The 13,795-nt window shown below is 39.0% G+C and overlaps 1 protein-coding gene across 2 annotated transcripts; it reads left to right on the top strand.

The window, feature by feature from the left end:
• Positions 1-1,029: 1,029 nt before the first annotated feature.
• LOC139386231 (tetratricopeptide repeat domain 36) lies at positions 1,030-11,953 on the top strand. 2 transcript variants are annotated; one of them, XM_071131716.1, is made up of 3 exons: positions 1,030-1,224; positions 9,447-9,635; positions 11,569-11,953. In XM_071131716.1, the coding sequence occupies exons 1-3, from the start codon at positions 1,119-1,121 to the stop codon at positions 11,835-11,837; spliced, it is 564 nt and encodes a 187-aa protein (XP_070987817.1). In that variant the 5' UTR covers positions 1,030-1,118; the 3' UTR covers positions 11,838-11,953. The 2 variants fall into 2 exon arrangements, with proteins under 2 accessions (XP_070987817.1, XP_070987818.1); XM_071131717.1 differs by lacking the exon at positions 1,030-1,224 and adding an exon at positions 2,678-2,719.
• The last annotated feature ends 1,842 nt before the right edge of the window (positions 11,954-13,795 follow it).

The following is a 13,795-nucleotide window of genomic DNA, read 5'->3' as shown; positions in this document are numbered from 1 at the left end:
GGTCATTTATATAGAGGCCTGTCTGGTCAGATATATAGAGGCCTGTCTGGTCAGGTATATAGAGGCCTGTCTGGTCAGGTATATAGAGGCCTGTCTGGTCAGATATATAGAGGCCTGTCTGGTCAGATATATAGAGGCCTGTCTGGTCAGGTATATAGAGGCCTGTCTGGTCAGATATATAGAGGCCTGTCTGGTCAGATATATAGAGGCCTGTCTGGTCAGGTATATAGAGGCCTGTCTGGTCAGGTATATAGAGGCTTGTCTGGTCAGGTATATAGAGGCCTGTCTGGTCAGGTATATAGAGGCCTGTCTGGTCAGATATATAGAGGCCTGTCTGGTCAGATATATAGAGGCCTGTCTGGTCAGGTATATAGACGTCTGTCTCTTTGTGAATATGAAAACGCATCTGGAAGAACAATAATAATGTTGTAACTAAACTGTTAATGTTTCAGACTCCATATTTAATACACTTCATACATTTAACGTCACTATAATTTTGAAAGTGGCTGATCTTTACAGTCATGAATAAAGACTCACAGAAGTGTAGATGGACTGTACAAACAAGATACCTGTGTGTGTGTGTGTGTGTGTGTGTGTGTGTGTGTGTGTGTGTGTGTGTGTGTGTGTGTGTGTGTGTGTGTGTGTGTGTGTGTGTGTGTGTGTGTGTGTGTGTGTGTGTGTGTGTGTGTGTGTGTGTGAGAGAGAGAGAGAGTAACAGGAGCACTGCCTCCTCTATTGCAGCACCATTTCAACTTAAATATATAAACTTCTTCAAATCAACAAGGCCATACAGTATGCTTAGTCTGATACACTGAAAACAAACGTAAAAATATCCATTCAATGTTGCTCAATATCATGTGGCAGTCCATGGTGGGGATTTCTCTGTGTGCGTGTGTCCAGTGTTTCAAAGTATACCCTCACAGCAGAGTTTATGTCTGAGTTAACCAAATACAGATGTCCTCTCTGCCCAATGATCTCAAAGTCTGCCTGTTTCCACCCCCTGCTTCGATTGGTTGAGGAGAAATCTGTGAGAATTTGAGGAGAAAATGCACCCCTCTCCCACCACTTAGGATCACAATTCCACTACTCTGCCTTCTGCTTTCCACCCATCTGGAACAATGGCTTCAGCCCATGACAGAGCTGTACTTCAGGCCATCTTTAACCCCACCAGCCCGCCAGGAGACGTCCCTGGGTTAAACCAAGAGGAGGAACTGACAGACGATGGTGAAAACCTTTTTTTACAATGGATTTAGTTGTTAGTAGTTATCATGTGTGTTAGTAGTTATCATGCGTGTTAGTACTTATCATGTGTGTTAGTAGTTTTCATGTGTGTAAGTAGTTTTCATGTGTGTTAGTGGTTTTCATGTGTGTTAGTAGTTATCATGTGTGTTAGTAGTTTTCATGTGTGTTAGTGGTTATCATGTGTGTCAGTAGTTAACATATGTGTTAGTAGTTATCATGTGTATTAGTGGTTATCATGTGTGTCAGTAGTTATCATGTGTGTTAGTAGTTATCATGTGTGTTAGTAGTTATCATGTGTGTTAGTAGTTATCATGTGTGTTAGTAGTTAAGTGTTAGTAGTTATCATGTGTGTTAGTAGTTATCATGTGTGTTAGTAGTTATGTGTTAGTAGTTATTATGTGTGTTAGTAGTTATCATGTGTGTTAGTAGTTATCATGTGTGTTAGTAGTTATGTGTTAGTAGTTATTATGTGTGTTAGTAGTTATCATGTGTGTTAGTAGTTATGTGTTAGTAGTTATTATGTGTGTTAGTAGTTATCATGTGTGTTAGTAGTTATCATGTGTGTTAGTAGTTATGTGTTAGTAGTTATTATGTGTGTTAGTAGTTATCATGTGTGTTAGTAGTTATCATGTGTGTTAGTAGTTATGTGTTAGTAGTTATCATGTGTGTTAGTAGTTATCATGTGTGTTAGTAGTTGTGTGTTAGTAGTTATCATGTGTGTTAGTAGTTATCATGTGTGTTAGTAGTTATCATGTGTGTTAGTAGTTATCATGTGTATTAGTAGTTATAATGTGTATTAGTAGTTATCATTTGTGTTAGTAGTTATCATGTGTGTTAGTAGTTATCATGTGTGTTAGTAGTTATCATGTGTGTTAGTAGTTATCATGTGTGTTAGTAGTTATCATGTGTGTTAGTAGTTATCATGTGTGTTAGTAGTTATGTGTTAGTAGTTTTCATGTGTGTTAGTAGTTATCATGTGTGTTAGTAGTTATCATGTGTGTTAGTAGTTATCATATGTGTTAGCAGTTATCATGTGTGTTAGCAGTTATCATGTGTGTTAGTAGTTATCATGTGTGTTAGTAGTTAAGTGTGTTAGTAGTTATCATGTGTGTTAGTAGTTATCGTGTGTGTTAGTAGTTATCATGTGTGTTAGTAGTTATCATGTGTGTTAGTAGTTATCATGTGTGTTAGCAGTTATCATGTGTGTTAGCAGTTATCATGTGTGTTAGCAGTTATCATGTGTGTTAGTAGTTATCATGTGTGTTAGTAGTTATCATGTGTGTTAGTAGTTATCATGTGTGTTAGTGGTTTTCATGTGTGTTAGTAGTTATCATGTGTGTTAGTAGTTTTCATGTGTGTTAGTGGTTATCATGTGTGTCAGTAGTTAACATATGTGTTAGTAGTTATCATGTGTATTAGTGGTTATCATGAGGAGACGTCCCTGGGTTAAACCAAGAGGAGGAACTGACAGACGATGGTGAAAACCTTTTTTTACAATGGATTTAGTTGTTAGTAGTTATCATGTGTGTTAGTAGTTATCATGCGTGTTAGTACTTATCATGTGTGTTAGTAGTTTTCATGTGTGTTAGTAGTTTTCATGTGTGTTAGTGGTTTTCATGTGTGTTAGTAGTTATCATGTGTGTTAGTAGTTTTCATGTGTGTTAGTGGTTATCATGTGTGTCAGTAGTTAACATATGTGTTAGTAGTTATCATGTGTATTAGTGGTTATCATGTGTGTCAGTAGTTATCATGTGTGTTAGTAGTTATCATGTGTGTTAGTAGTTATCATGTGTGTTAGTAGTCATCATGTGTGTTAGTAGTTAAGTGTTAGTAGTTATCATGTGTGTTAGTAGTTATCATGTGTGTTAGTAGTTATGTGTTAGTAGTTATTATGTGTGTTAGTAGTTATCATGTGTGTTAGTAGTTATCATGTGTGTTAGTAGTTATGTGTTAGTAGTTATTATGTGTGTTAGTAGTTATCATGTGTGTTAGTAGTTATGTGTTAGTAGTTATTATGTGTGTTAGTAGTTATCATGTGTGTTAGTAGTTATCATGTGTGTTATTATGTGTGTTAGTAGTTATCATGTGTGTTAGTAGTTATCATGTGTGTTAGTAGTTATGTGTTAGTAGTTATCATGTGTGTTAGTAGTTATCATGTGTGTTAGTAGTTGTGTTAGTAGTTATCATGTGTGTTAGTAGTTATCATGTGTGTTAGTAGTTATCATGTGTGTTAGTAGTTATCATGTGTGTTAGTAGTTATAATGTGTATTAGTAGTTATCATTTGTGTTAGTAGTTATCATGTGTGTTAGTAGTTATCATGTGTGTTAGTAGTTATCATGTGTGTTAGTAGTTATCATGTGTGTTAGTAGTTATCATGTGTGTTAGTAGTTATCATGTGTGTTAGTAGTTATGTTTTAGTAGTTTTCATGTGTGTTAGTAGTTATCATGTGTGTTAGTAGTTATCATGTGTGTTAGTAGTTATCATATGTGTTAGCAGTTATCATGTGTGTTAGCAGTTATCATGTGTGTTAGTAGTTATCATGTGTGTTAGTAGTTAAGTGTGTTAGTAGTTATCATGTGTGTTAGTAGTTATCATGTGTGTTAGTAGTTATCATGTGTGTTAGTAGTTATCATGTGTGTTAGTAGTTATCATGTGTGTTAGTAGTTATCATGTGTGTTAGTAGTTATCATGTGTGTTAGTAGTTTTCATGTGTGTTAGTAGTTATCATGTGTTTTAGTAGTTATCATGTGTGTTAGCAGTTATCATGTGTGTTAGCAGTTATCATGTGTGTTAGCAGTTATCATGTGTGTTAGTAGTTATCATGTGTGTTAGTAGTTATCATGTGTGTTAGTAGTTATCATGTGTGTTAGTAGTTATCATGTGTGTTAGTAGTTATCATGTGTGTTAGTAGTTATCATGTGGGTCAGTAGTTATCATGTGGGTCAGTAGTTATCATGTGGGTTAGTAGTTATCATGTGTGTTAGTAGTTATCATGTGTGTTAGTAGTTATCATGTGTGTTAGTAGGTATGTGCGTTAGTAGTTATCATGTGTGTTAGTAGTTATCATGTGTGTTAGTAGTTATGTGTGTTAGTAGTTATGTGTGTTAGTAGTTATTATGTGTGTTAGTAGTTATCATGTGTGTTAGTAGTTATCATGTGTGTTAGTGGTTATCATGTGTGTTAGTAGTTATCATGTATGTTAGTAATTATCATGTGTGTTAGTAGTTATGTGTTAGTAGTTTTCATGTTTGTTAATAGTCATCATTTGTGTTTTAGTTATGTGTTAGTAGTTATCATGTGTTAGTAGTTATCATTTGTGTTTTAGTTATGTGTTAGTAGTTATCATGTGTGTTAGTAGTTATCATGTGTGTTAGTAGTTATCATTTGTGTTTTAGTTATGTGTTAGTAGTTATCATGTGTGTCAGTAGTTATCATGTGGGTCAGTAGTTATCATGTGGGTTAGTAGTTATCATGTGTGTTAGTAGTTAAGTGTTAGTAGTTATCATGTGTGTTAGTAGTTATCATGTGTGTTAGTAGTTATGTGTTAGTAGTTATCATGTGTGTTTTAGTTATCATGTGTGTTAGTAGTTATGTGTTAGTAGTTATCATGTGTGTTAGTAGTTATCATGTGTGTTAGTAGTTATGTGTTAGTAGTTATCATGTGTGTTAGTAGTTATGTGTGTTAGTAGTTATGTGTGTTAGTAGTTATCATGTGTGTTAGTAGTTATCATGTGTGTTAGTAGTTATGTGTTAGTAGTTATCATGTGTGTTAGTAGTTATGTGTGTTAGTAGTTATGTGTGTTAGTAGTTATCATGTGTGTTAGTAGTTAAGTGTTAGTAGTTATCATGTGTGTTAGTAGTTATGTGTGTTAGTAGTTATGTGTGTTAGTAGTTATGTGTGTTAGTAGTTATGTGTGTTAGTAGTTATGTGTGTTAGTAGTTATGTGTGTTAGTAGTTATGTGTGTTAGTAGTTATCATGTATGTTAGTAGTTATCATGTGTTTTAGTAGTTAAGTGTTAGTAGTTATCATGTGTATTAGTAGTTATGTGTGTTAGTAGTTATGTGTGTTAGTAGTTATCATGTATGTCAGTAGTTATCATGTGTTTTAGTAGTTATGTGTGTTAGTAGTTATGTGTGTTAGTAGTTATCATGTGTGTTAGTGGTTATCATGTGTGTCAGTAGTTATCATGTGTGTTAGTAGTTATCATGTATGTTAGTAATTATCATGTGTGTTAGTAGTTATGTGTTAGTAGTTTTCATATGTTAATAGTTTTCATGTGTGTTAGTAGTTATCATGTGTGTTTTAGTTATGTGTTAGTAGTTATCATGTGTGTTAGTAGTTATCATTTGTGTTTTAGTTATGTGTTAGTAGTTATCATGTGTGTTAGTAGTTATCATGTGTGTTAGTAGTTATCATGTGTGTTAGTAGTTATGTGTTAGTAGTTATCATGTGTGTTAGTAGTTATCATGTGTGTTGGTAGTTATGTGTTAGTAGTTATCATGTGTGTTAGTAGTTAAGTGTTAGTAGTTATCATGTGTGTTATTAGTTATCATGTGTGTTAGTAGTTATCATGTGTGTTAGTAGTTATGTGTGTTAGTAGTTATGTGTGTTAGTAGTTATGTGTGTTAGTAGTTATGTGTGTTAGTAGTTAGCATGTGTATTAGTAGTAATGTGTGTTAGTAGTTATGTGTATTAGTAGTTATCATGTGTATTAGTAGTTATGTGTGTTAGTAGTTAGTTATGTGTTAGTAGTTATGTGTGTTAGTAGTTATCAAGTGTATTAGTAGTTATGTGTGTTAGTAGTTATGTGTGTTAGTAGTTATTATGTGTGTTAGTAGTTATGTGTGTTAGTAGTTATCATGTGTGTTAGTAGTTATCATGTGTATTAGTAGTTATGTGTGTTAGTAGTTATGTGTGTTAGTAGTTATCATGTGTGTTGGTGTTTGTTGTGTGTGTTGGTTGGTTGTTGTGTGTGTTGGTGGTTGCTGTGTGTGTTGGTGGTTGCTGTGTGTGTTGGTGGTTGCTGTGTGTGTTGGTGGTTGCTGTGTGTGTTGGTGGTTGTCGTGTGTGTTGGTGGTTGCTGTGTGTGTTGGTGGTTGTCGTGTGTGTTAGTGGCTGTTGTGTGCCTTGGTGGCTGTTGTGTGTGTTGGTGGCTGTTGTGTGTGTTGGTGGTTGTTGTGTGTGTTAGTAGTTATCATGTGTGTTGGTGGTTGTCGTGTGTTGGTTGTTGTGTGTGTTGGTGGTTGTTGTGTGTATTAGTATTTATCATGTGTGTTGGTGGTTGTCGTGTGTTGGTGGTTGTCGTGTGTTGGTGGTTGTCGTGTGTGTTAGTAGTTATCATGTGTGTTGGTGGTTGTCTTGTGTGTTGGTGGTTGTCTTGTGTGTTGGTGGTTGTCGTGTGTTGGTGGTTGTCTTGTGTGTTAGTAGTTATCATGTGTGTTGGTGGTTGTGGTTGTCGTGTGTTGGTGGTTGTCGTGTGTTGGTTTGTCGTGTGTTGGTGTTTGTTGTGTGTGTTGGTGGTTGTTGTGTGTGTTAGTAGTTATCATGTGTGTTGGTGGTTGTCGTGTGTTGGTTGTTGTGTGTGTTGGTGGTTGTTGTGTGTGGTAGTATTTATCATGTGTGTTGGTGGTTGTCGTGTGTTGGTGGTTGTCGTGTGTGTTCGTAGTTATCATGTGTGTTGGTGGTTGTCGTTTGTTGGTGGTTGTCTTGTGTGTTGGTGGTTGTCGTATTTTGGTGGTTGTCTTGTGTGTTAGTAGTTATCATGTGTGTTGGTGGTTGTTGTGTGTTGGTGGTTGTCTTGTGTGTTAGTAGTTATCATGTGTGTTGGTGGTTGTCGTGTGTTGGTGGTTGTCTTGTGTGTTGGTAGTTGTCGTGTGTGTTGGTGGTTGTCTTGTGTGTTGGTGGTTGTCATGTGTGTTGGTGGTTGTCTTGTGTGTTAGTAGTTATCATGTGTGTTGGTGGTTGTCATATGTTGGTGGTTATCATGTATGTTAGTAGTTATCATGTGTTTTAGTAGTTATGTGTGTTAGTAGTTATGTGTGTTAGTAGTTATCATGTGTGTTAGTGGTTATCATGTGTGTCAGTAGTTATCATGTGTGTTAGTAGTTATCATGTATGTTAGTAATTATCATGTGTGTTAGTAGTTATGTGTTAGTAGTTTTCATATGTTAATAGTTTTCATGTGTGTTAGTAGTTATCATGTGTGTTTTAGTTATGTGTTAGTAGTTATCATGTGTGTTAGTAGTTATCATTTGTGTTTTAGTTATGTGTTAGTAGTTATCATGTGTGTTAGTAGTTATCATGTGTGTTAGTAGTTATCATGTGTGTTAGTAGTTATGTGTTAGTAGTTATCATGTGTGTTAGTAGTTATCATGTGTGTTAGTAGTTATGTGTTAGTAGTTATCATGTGTGTTAGTAGTTAAGTGTTAGTAGTTATCATGTGTGTTATTAGTTATCATGTGTGTTAGTAGTTATCATGTGTGTTAGTAGTTATGTGTGTTAGTAGTTATGTGTGTTAGTAGTTATGTGTGTTAGTAGTTATGTGTGTTAGTAGTTATCATGTGTATTAGTAGTAATGTGTGTTAGTAGTTATGTGTATTAGTAGTTATCATGTGTATTAGTAGTTATGTGTGTTAGTAGTTAGTTATGTGTTAGTAGTTATGTGTGTTAGTAGTTATCAAGTGTATTAGTAGTTATGTGTGTTAGTAGTTATGTGTGTTAGTAGTTATTATGTGTGTTAGTAGTTATGTGTGTTAGTAGTTATCATGTGTGTTAGTAGTTATCATGTGTATTAGTAGTTATGTGTGTTAGTAGTTATGTGTGTTAGTAGTTATCATGTGTGTTGGTGTTTGTTGTGTGTGTTGGTTGGTTGTTGTGTGTGTTGGTGGTTGCTGTGTGTGTTGGTGGTTGCTGTGTGTGTTGGTGGTTGCTGTGTGTGTTGGTGGTTGCTGTGTGTGTTGGTGGTTGTCGTGTGTGTTGGTGGTTGCTGTGTGTGTTGGTGGTTGTCGTGTGTGTTAGTGGCTGTTGTGTGTCTTGGTGGCTGTTGTGTGTGTTGGTGGCTATTGTGTGTGTTGGTGGTTGTTGTGTGTGTTAGTAGTTATCATGTGTGTTGGTGGTTGTCGTGTGTTGGTTGTTGTGTGTGTTGGTGGTTGTTGTGTGTATTAGTATTTATCATGTGTGTTGGTGGTTGTCGTGTGTTGGTGGTTGTCGTGTGTTGGTGGTTGTCGTGTGTGTTAGTAGTTATCATGTGTGTTGGTGGTTGTCTTGTGTGTTGGTGGTTGTCTTGTGTGTTGGTGGTTGTCGTGTGTTGGTGGTTGTCTTGTGTGTTAGTAGTTATCATGTGTGTTGGTGGTTGTGGTTGTCGTGTGTTGGTGGTTGTCGTGTGTTGGTTTGTCGTGTGTTGGTGTTTGTTGTGTGTGTTGGTGGTTGTTGTGTGTGTTAGTAGTTATCATGTGTGTTGGTGGTTGTCGTGTGTTGGTTGTTGTGTGTGTTGGTGGTTGTTGTGTGTGTTAGTATTTATCATGTGTGTTGGTGGTTGTCGTTTGTTGGTGGTTGTCTTGTGTGTTGGTGGTTGTCATATTTTGTTGGTTGTCTTGTGTGTTAGTAGTTATCATGTGTGTTGGTGGTTGTTGTGTGTTGGTGGTTGTCTTGTGTGTTAGTAGTTATCATGTGTGTTGGTGGTTGTCGTGTGTTGGTGGTTGTCTTGTGTGTTGGTAGTTGTCGTGTGTGTTGGTGGTTGTCTTGTGTGTTGGTGGTTGTCATGTGTGTTGGTGGTTGTCTTGTGTGTTAGTAGTTATCATGTGTGTTGGTGGTTGTCATATGTTGGTGGTTGTCGTGTGTGTTAGTAGTTATCATGTGTGTTGGTGGTTGTCTTGTGTGTTAGTGGTTGTCATGTGTGTTGGTGGTTGTCGTGTGTGTTAGTAGTTATCATGTGTGTTGGTGGTTGTCTTGTGTGTTGGTGGTTGTCGTGTGTGTTGGTGGTTGTCGTGTGTTGGGGTGATGTGCTGTTTCATGTTCATCATTTTGTAACATATGTGGTTTATTCTGACTCCAGAGCATTTATATTCCTCTTAAAGTCATTTCAAAACTGGATTATTCCTGTGTGTATGAATGTCTGGTGACACCACTGTTATTGTTGTCCAGTCTTCTATACCATAACACCCGTCATTCCATTAGAACACTGTTTATCTGTCTCCTCCAGACAGTGGCTTTGAGGTTGGGCTGCTACAGCAGGTCAAAGAGCTGGAGATGGAGGGGGTTGCAGCAGCAGAGGCTGGGGATCTACCCATAGCTCTGGAACGGTTCAGCCAGGCCATAGACACACTGCCGCAGAGAGCCTCTGGCTACAACAACAGGGCCCAGACCAGACGACTCCAGGAGGACACAGAAGGTAGTAGGCTGCTGAGGACACCTATAAAGTGGCTTGGGAAAGTATTCACCCCCTTGGCATTTCTTCTATTTTGTTTTCTTACAACCTGGAATTAAATTGATTTTGGGCGGATTTGTATCATTTGATTAACTCAACACACTTTTTTTTATTGTGAAACAAACAAGAAATCAGACGAAAAACTAAAAACTTGAGCTTGGATAACAATTCATCCCCTCAAAGTCAATGCTTTTTAGAGCCACCTTTTCTTTTGGGGTAAGCTTGGCACATCTAGCCACCACGATTCTTTCCCCATTCTTCAAGGTAAAACTGCTCCAGCTCCTTCAAGTTGGATGGGTTCCACTGGTATACAGAAATCTTTAAGTCATACCACAGATTCTCAATTGGATTGAGGTCTGGGCTTTGACTAGGCCATTCCAAGACATGTAAATGTTTCCCCTTAAACCACTCGAGTGTTGCTTTAGCAGTATGTTTAGGGTCATTGTCCTGCTGGAAGGTGAACCTCCGTCCCAGTCTCAAATCTCTTTAACACTGAAACAGGTTTCCCTCAAGAATTTCCCTGTATTTAGTGCCATCCATCATTCCTTCATTTCTGACGAGTTTCCCAGTCCCTGCCGATGAAAAATATCCCCACAGCATGATGCTGCCACCACCATGCTCCACCTTGGGGGTGGTATTCCTGGGGTGATGAGAGGTGTTGTGTTTGCGCCAGACATAGCATTTTCCTTGATGGCCCAAAAAATAAATTTTTGTTTTTTTACATTTATTTAACTAGGCAAGTCAGTTAAGAACAAATTCTTATTTCAATGCCTAGGAACAGTGGGTTAACTGCCTTGATCATATGTTTGGGTAGTCTCCCACATACCTTTTGGGGAACACCAAACATGTTTACTTACTTTCTTCTGGCCACTCTTCCGTAAAGCTCAGCTCTGTGGAGTGTATGGCTTAAAGTGGTCCTATGGACAGATACTCCAATCTCCGCAGTGGAGCTTTGCAGCTCCTTCAGGGTTATATTTGGTCTCTTTGTTGCGTCTCTGACTAATGCCCTCCTTGCCTGGTCTGTGAGATTTGGTGGGCGACCCTCTCTTGGCAGGTTTGATGTGGTGTCATATTCTTTCAATTTTTTTATGGATTTAATGGTGCTCCGTGGGATGTTCAAAGTTTCTGATATTTTTTTATAACCCAATCCTGATCTGTACTTCTCCACAGCTTTGTCCCTGACCTGTTTGGAGAAGTCCTTGGTCTTCATGGTGCCGCTTGCTTGGTGGTGCCCTTTGCTTAGTGGAGAAGTCCTTGGTCTTCATGGTGCCGCTTCTGAAAGTCCCCAGAAAGGCCCCAGACTCTGGGGCCTTTCAGAACAGGTGTATATATACTGAGATCATGTGACAGATCATGTGACACTTAGATTGCACACAGGTGGACTTTATTTAACTAATTATGTGACTTCTGAAGGTAATTGGTTGCACCAGATCTTATTTAGGGGCTTCAAGGGGTGAATGCATTTTTTTTTTTTCACTTCACCAATTTGGACTATTTTGTGTATGTCCATTACATGAAATCCAAATAAAAATCTATTTATATTACAGGTTGTAATGCAACAAAATAGGAAAAACGCCAAGGGGGTGAATACTTTTACAAGGCACTATAGAAGGGCCAGTCACCATACTTTCACTTTCATATCACCCACTATGCAGTTTTCCATTGTGGTTTACAATCTACATAATTTACAGTTCAGTACGTTATGAAATATGTCTCTGAAATCACCCACATGCGGTGACAGTGTTCTACCTAATATAAATGTTTGGGGATATTTGTGATCATATCAACCACATTTTCATTTTAAAACCACATGTCCTTGAAAGTAACCCTGTTAAAGTCTACATACAAACACTTGTTCTCGCCGTTTGCATAATCTGTGGGTTCTGTATTCCTCCAGGAGCCCTAGAGGACCTGGAGCGTGCCATCGCTCTGAGTGGGGGTGTAGGGCGTACAGCGTGTCAGGCTCTGGTCCAGAGAGGCCTGCTGCTGAGGCTGGCCTGCCAGGATGATAAGGCCCGGGAGGACTTTGAGAGGGCAGCCACCCTGGGCAGTGAGTTCGCCCGGCAACAGGTAGTGGTTCTGAATCCGTACGCTGCCCTCTGCAACCGCATGCTGACGGAGGTCATCAACAAGCTACGCAACCCGGAGGTGTCAGAGACACAGTAGTCAAAGGACAAGACTTACCACCCCAACACTGGCAAACCAGATACATTTGTATCACTTGTGCATGCATTAAATTTTGTCTTGAGAAATTAATTAATAAACGTTTACGTTTTATTGAATGTGAAAGATTTTATTGAGTTATCCTGAGTCATTCTGTGGAATTCAATCAATCAAATTTATATTTATATATATATTTGTATTTATAAAGCCCTGTTTACGTTAGCAGATGTCACAAAGTGCTGTACAGAAACCCAGCCTAGAACCCAAAACAACAAGCAACGCACATGTAGAGGCACAGTGGCTAGGAAAAACTCCCTAGAAAGACAGAAACCTAGGAAGAAACCTAGAGAGGAACCAGGCTCTGAGGGGTGGCCAGTCTTCTTATTGCTGTGCTGGGTGGAGATTATAAGAGTACATGGCCATTAAGGCCAGATTGTTCTTCAAGATGTTCAAACGTTCAAACGTTCATAGATGACCAGCAGGATCAAACAGTAATCACAGTGGTTGTAGAGGGTGCACCAGGTCAGTACCCCAGGAGTAAATGTCAGTTGGCTTTTCATAGCCGAGCACTCAGAGGTCGACACAGCAGGTGTGGTGGAGAGAGAGAGAGAGGGAGAGTCAAAACCTGTTGAGTGTGTTTGTTGCAGTAATAGTGACTGTTAGGCACCTATGGTATTGTAGTCTGACCTGTGGAGAGGTTTAAAATGCTTTCCAGATAGATAAATCATGTTATCTCCAACTGGCCCGGCTGGGAAGGGAAAGGGAACGGAAAGTGCATGGCATTGTTATCCCTCATGTGATCCCCATGTGGTCCACTAAGTGTCTGGAATGGAAGGGCAGATGCTTGGCGAATCCGTGGCTAGCTCTGTGGCTGGCGGCGTGGCAGGCTCCATGGCAGGCTCCGCGGCTGGCTCTGTGGCAGGCTCCATGGCTGGCTCCGTGGCAGGAGCCAGCCATAACACACATCACGACAAGAGAGACACCACAACACTACATAAAGAGAGACCTAAGACAACAACACAGCATGGTAGCAACACAACATGGTAGCAGCACAACATGGTAGCAACGCAAAACATGGTACAAACATTATTGGGCACCGACAACAGCACAAAGGGAAAGAAGGTAGAAACAACAGTACACCACGCGAAGCAGCCACAATTGTCAGTAAGAGTGTCCATGAATGAGACTTTGAATGAAGAGATGGAGATAAAACTGTGAAGTTTGAGTGTTTTTTACAGCTCGTTCCAGTCGCTAGCTGCAGGGAACTGAAAAGAGGAGCGACCCAGGGATATGTGTGCTTTGGAGAGCATATCGGGGTGTATACAGAGGTATCAGACACCTTATAAACAGGCTTAAATCTGGTTTCAAATTCTTAAAGAATTTCTCAAAACAAAGTTGTTGCCTGTCAGTTTGTTTGGGCATTTTGCTTTGGAGAAAAGCAAAGCTGGAGGAGAGGAATTTGTTACAGACTTGACTTCCATATTTAGCCACAGGGGGGCAACAGTGTACAATTTATCAGGGAAACCCAGTTGCCAGTATGTTGATGCCCTGGCATTTGCAGCCCAGTATTAATGCTTAAAGGTGGGTAGGGCTAAGCTGACACTTTCCTTGAGATTTCTTCCCAGGTGGGGAAAACTTTCATTGCCTGGATTAATTCCTCTGTTGAGATAATTGAGTTGTCATCAAGTTTTGGCAGGCTGATGGAGTCAAAGAAGGCTGAAATATCAGAACTGGAAGCCAGGCTGATGGAGTCAAAGAAGGCTGAAATATCAGAACTGGAAGCCAGGCTGATGGAGTCAAAGAAGGCTGAAATATCAGAACTGGAAGCCAGGCTGATGGAGTCAAAGAAGGCTGAAATATCAGAACTGGAAGCCAGGCTGATGGAGTCAAAGAAGGCTGAAATATCAGAACTGGAAGCCAGGCTGATGGAGTCAAAGAAGGCTGAAATATCAGAACTGGAA

This window comes from Oncorhynchus clarkii, chromosome 27 (assembly GCF_045791955.1).
Source record: "Oncorhynchus clarkii lewisi isolate Uvic-CL-2024 chromosome 27, UVic_Ocla_1.0, whole genome shotgun sequence".
Lineage (NCBI taxonomy): Eukaryota > Metazoa > Chordata > Actinopteri > Salmoniformes > Salmonidae > Oncorhynchus > Oncorhynchus clarkii.
The sequence above is the reverse complement of the archived record's forward strand: the minus strand, read 5'-3'. Positions and strand labels throughout refer to the sequence as shown.

What these genes read in the sequence shown, in the direction of transcription:
- LOC139386231 (XM_071131716.1), top strand. Translation starts at nt 1,119, where the DNA reads ATGGCTTCAGCCCATGACAGAGCTGTACTTCAGGCCATCTTTAACCCC. An exon ending in GGAGGAACTGACAGACGATG is followed by an intron (nt 1,225 to 9,446) that starts GTGAAAACCTTT and finishes TGTCTCCTCCAG; the next exon opens with ACAGTGGCTTTGAGGTTGGG. An exon ending in ACTCCAGGAGGACACAGAAG is followed by an intron (nt 9,636 to 11,568) that starts GTAGTAGGCTGC and finishes GTATTCCTCCAG; the next exon opens with GAGCCCTAGAGGACCTGGAG.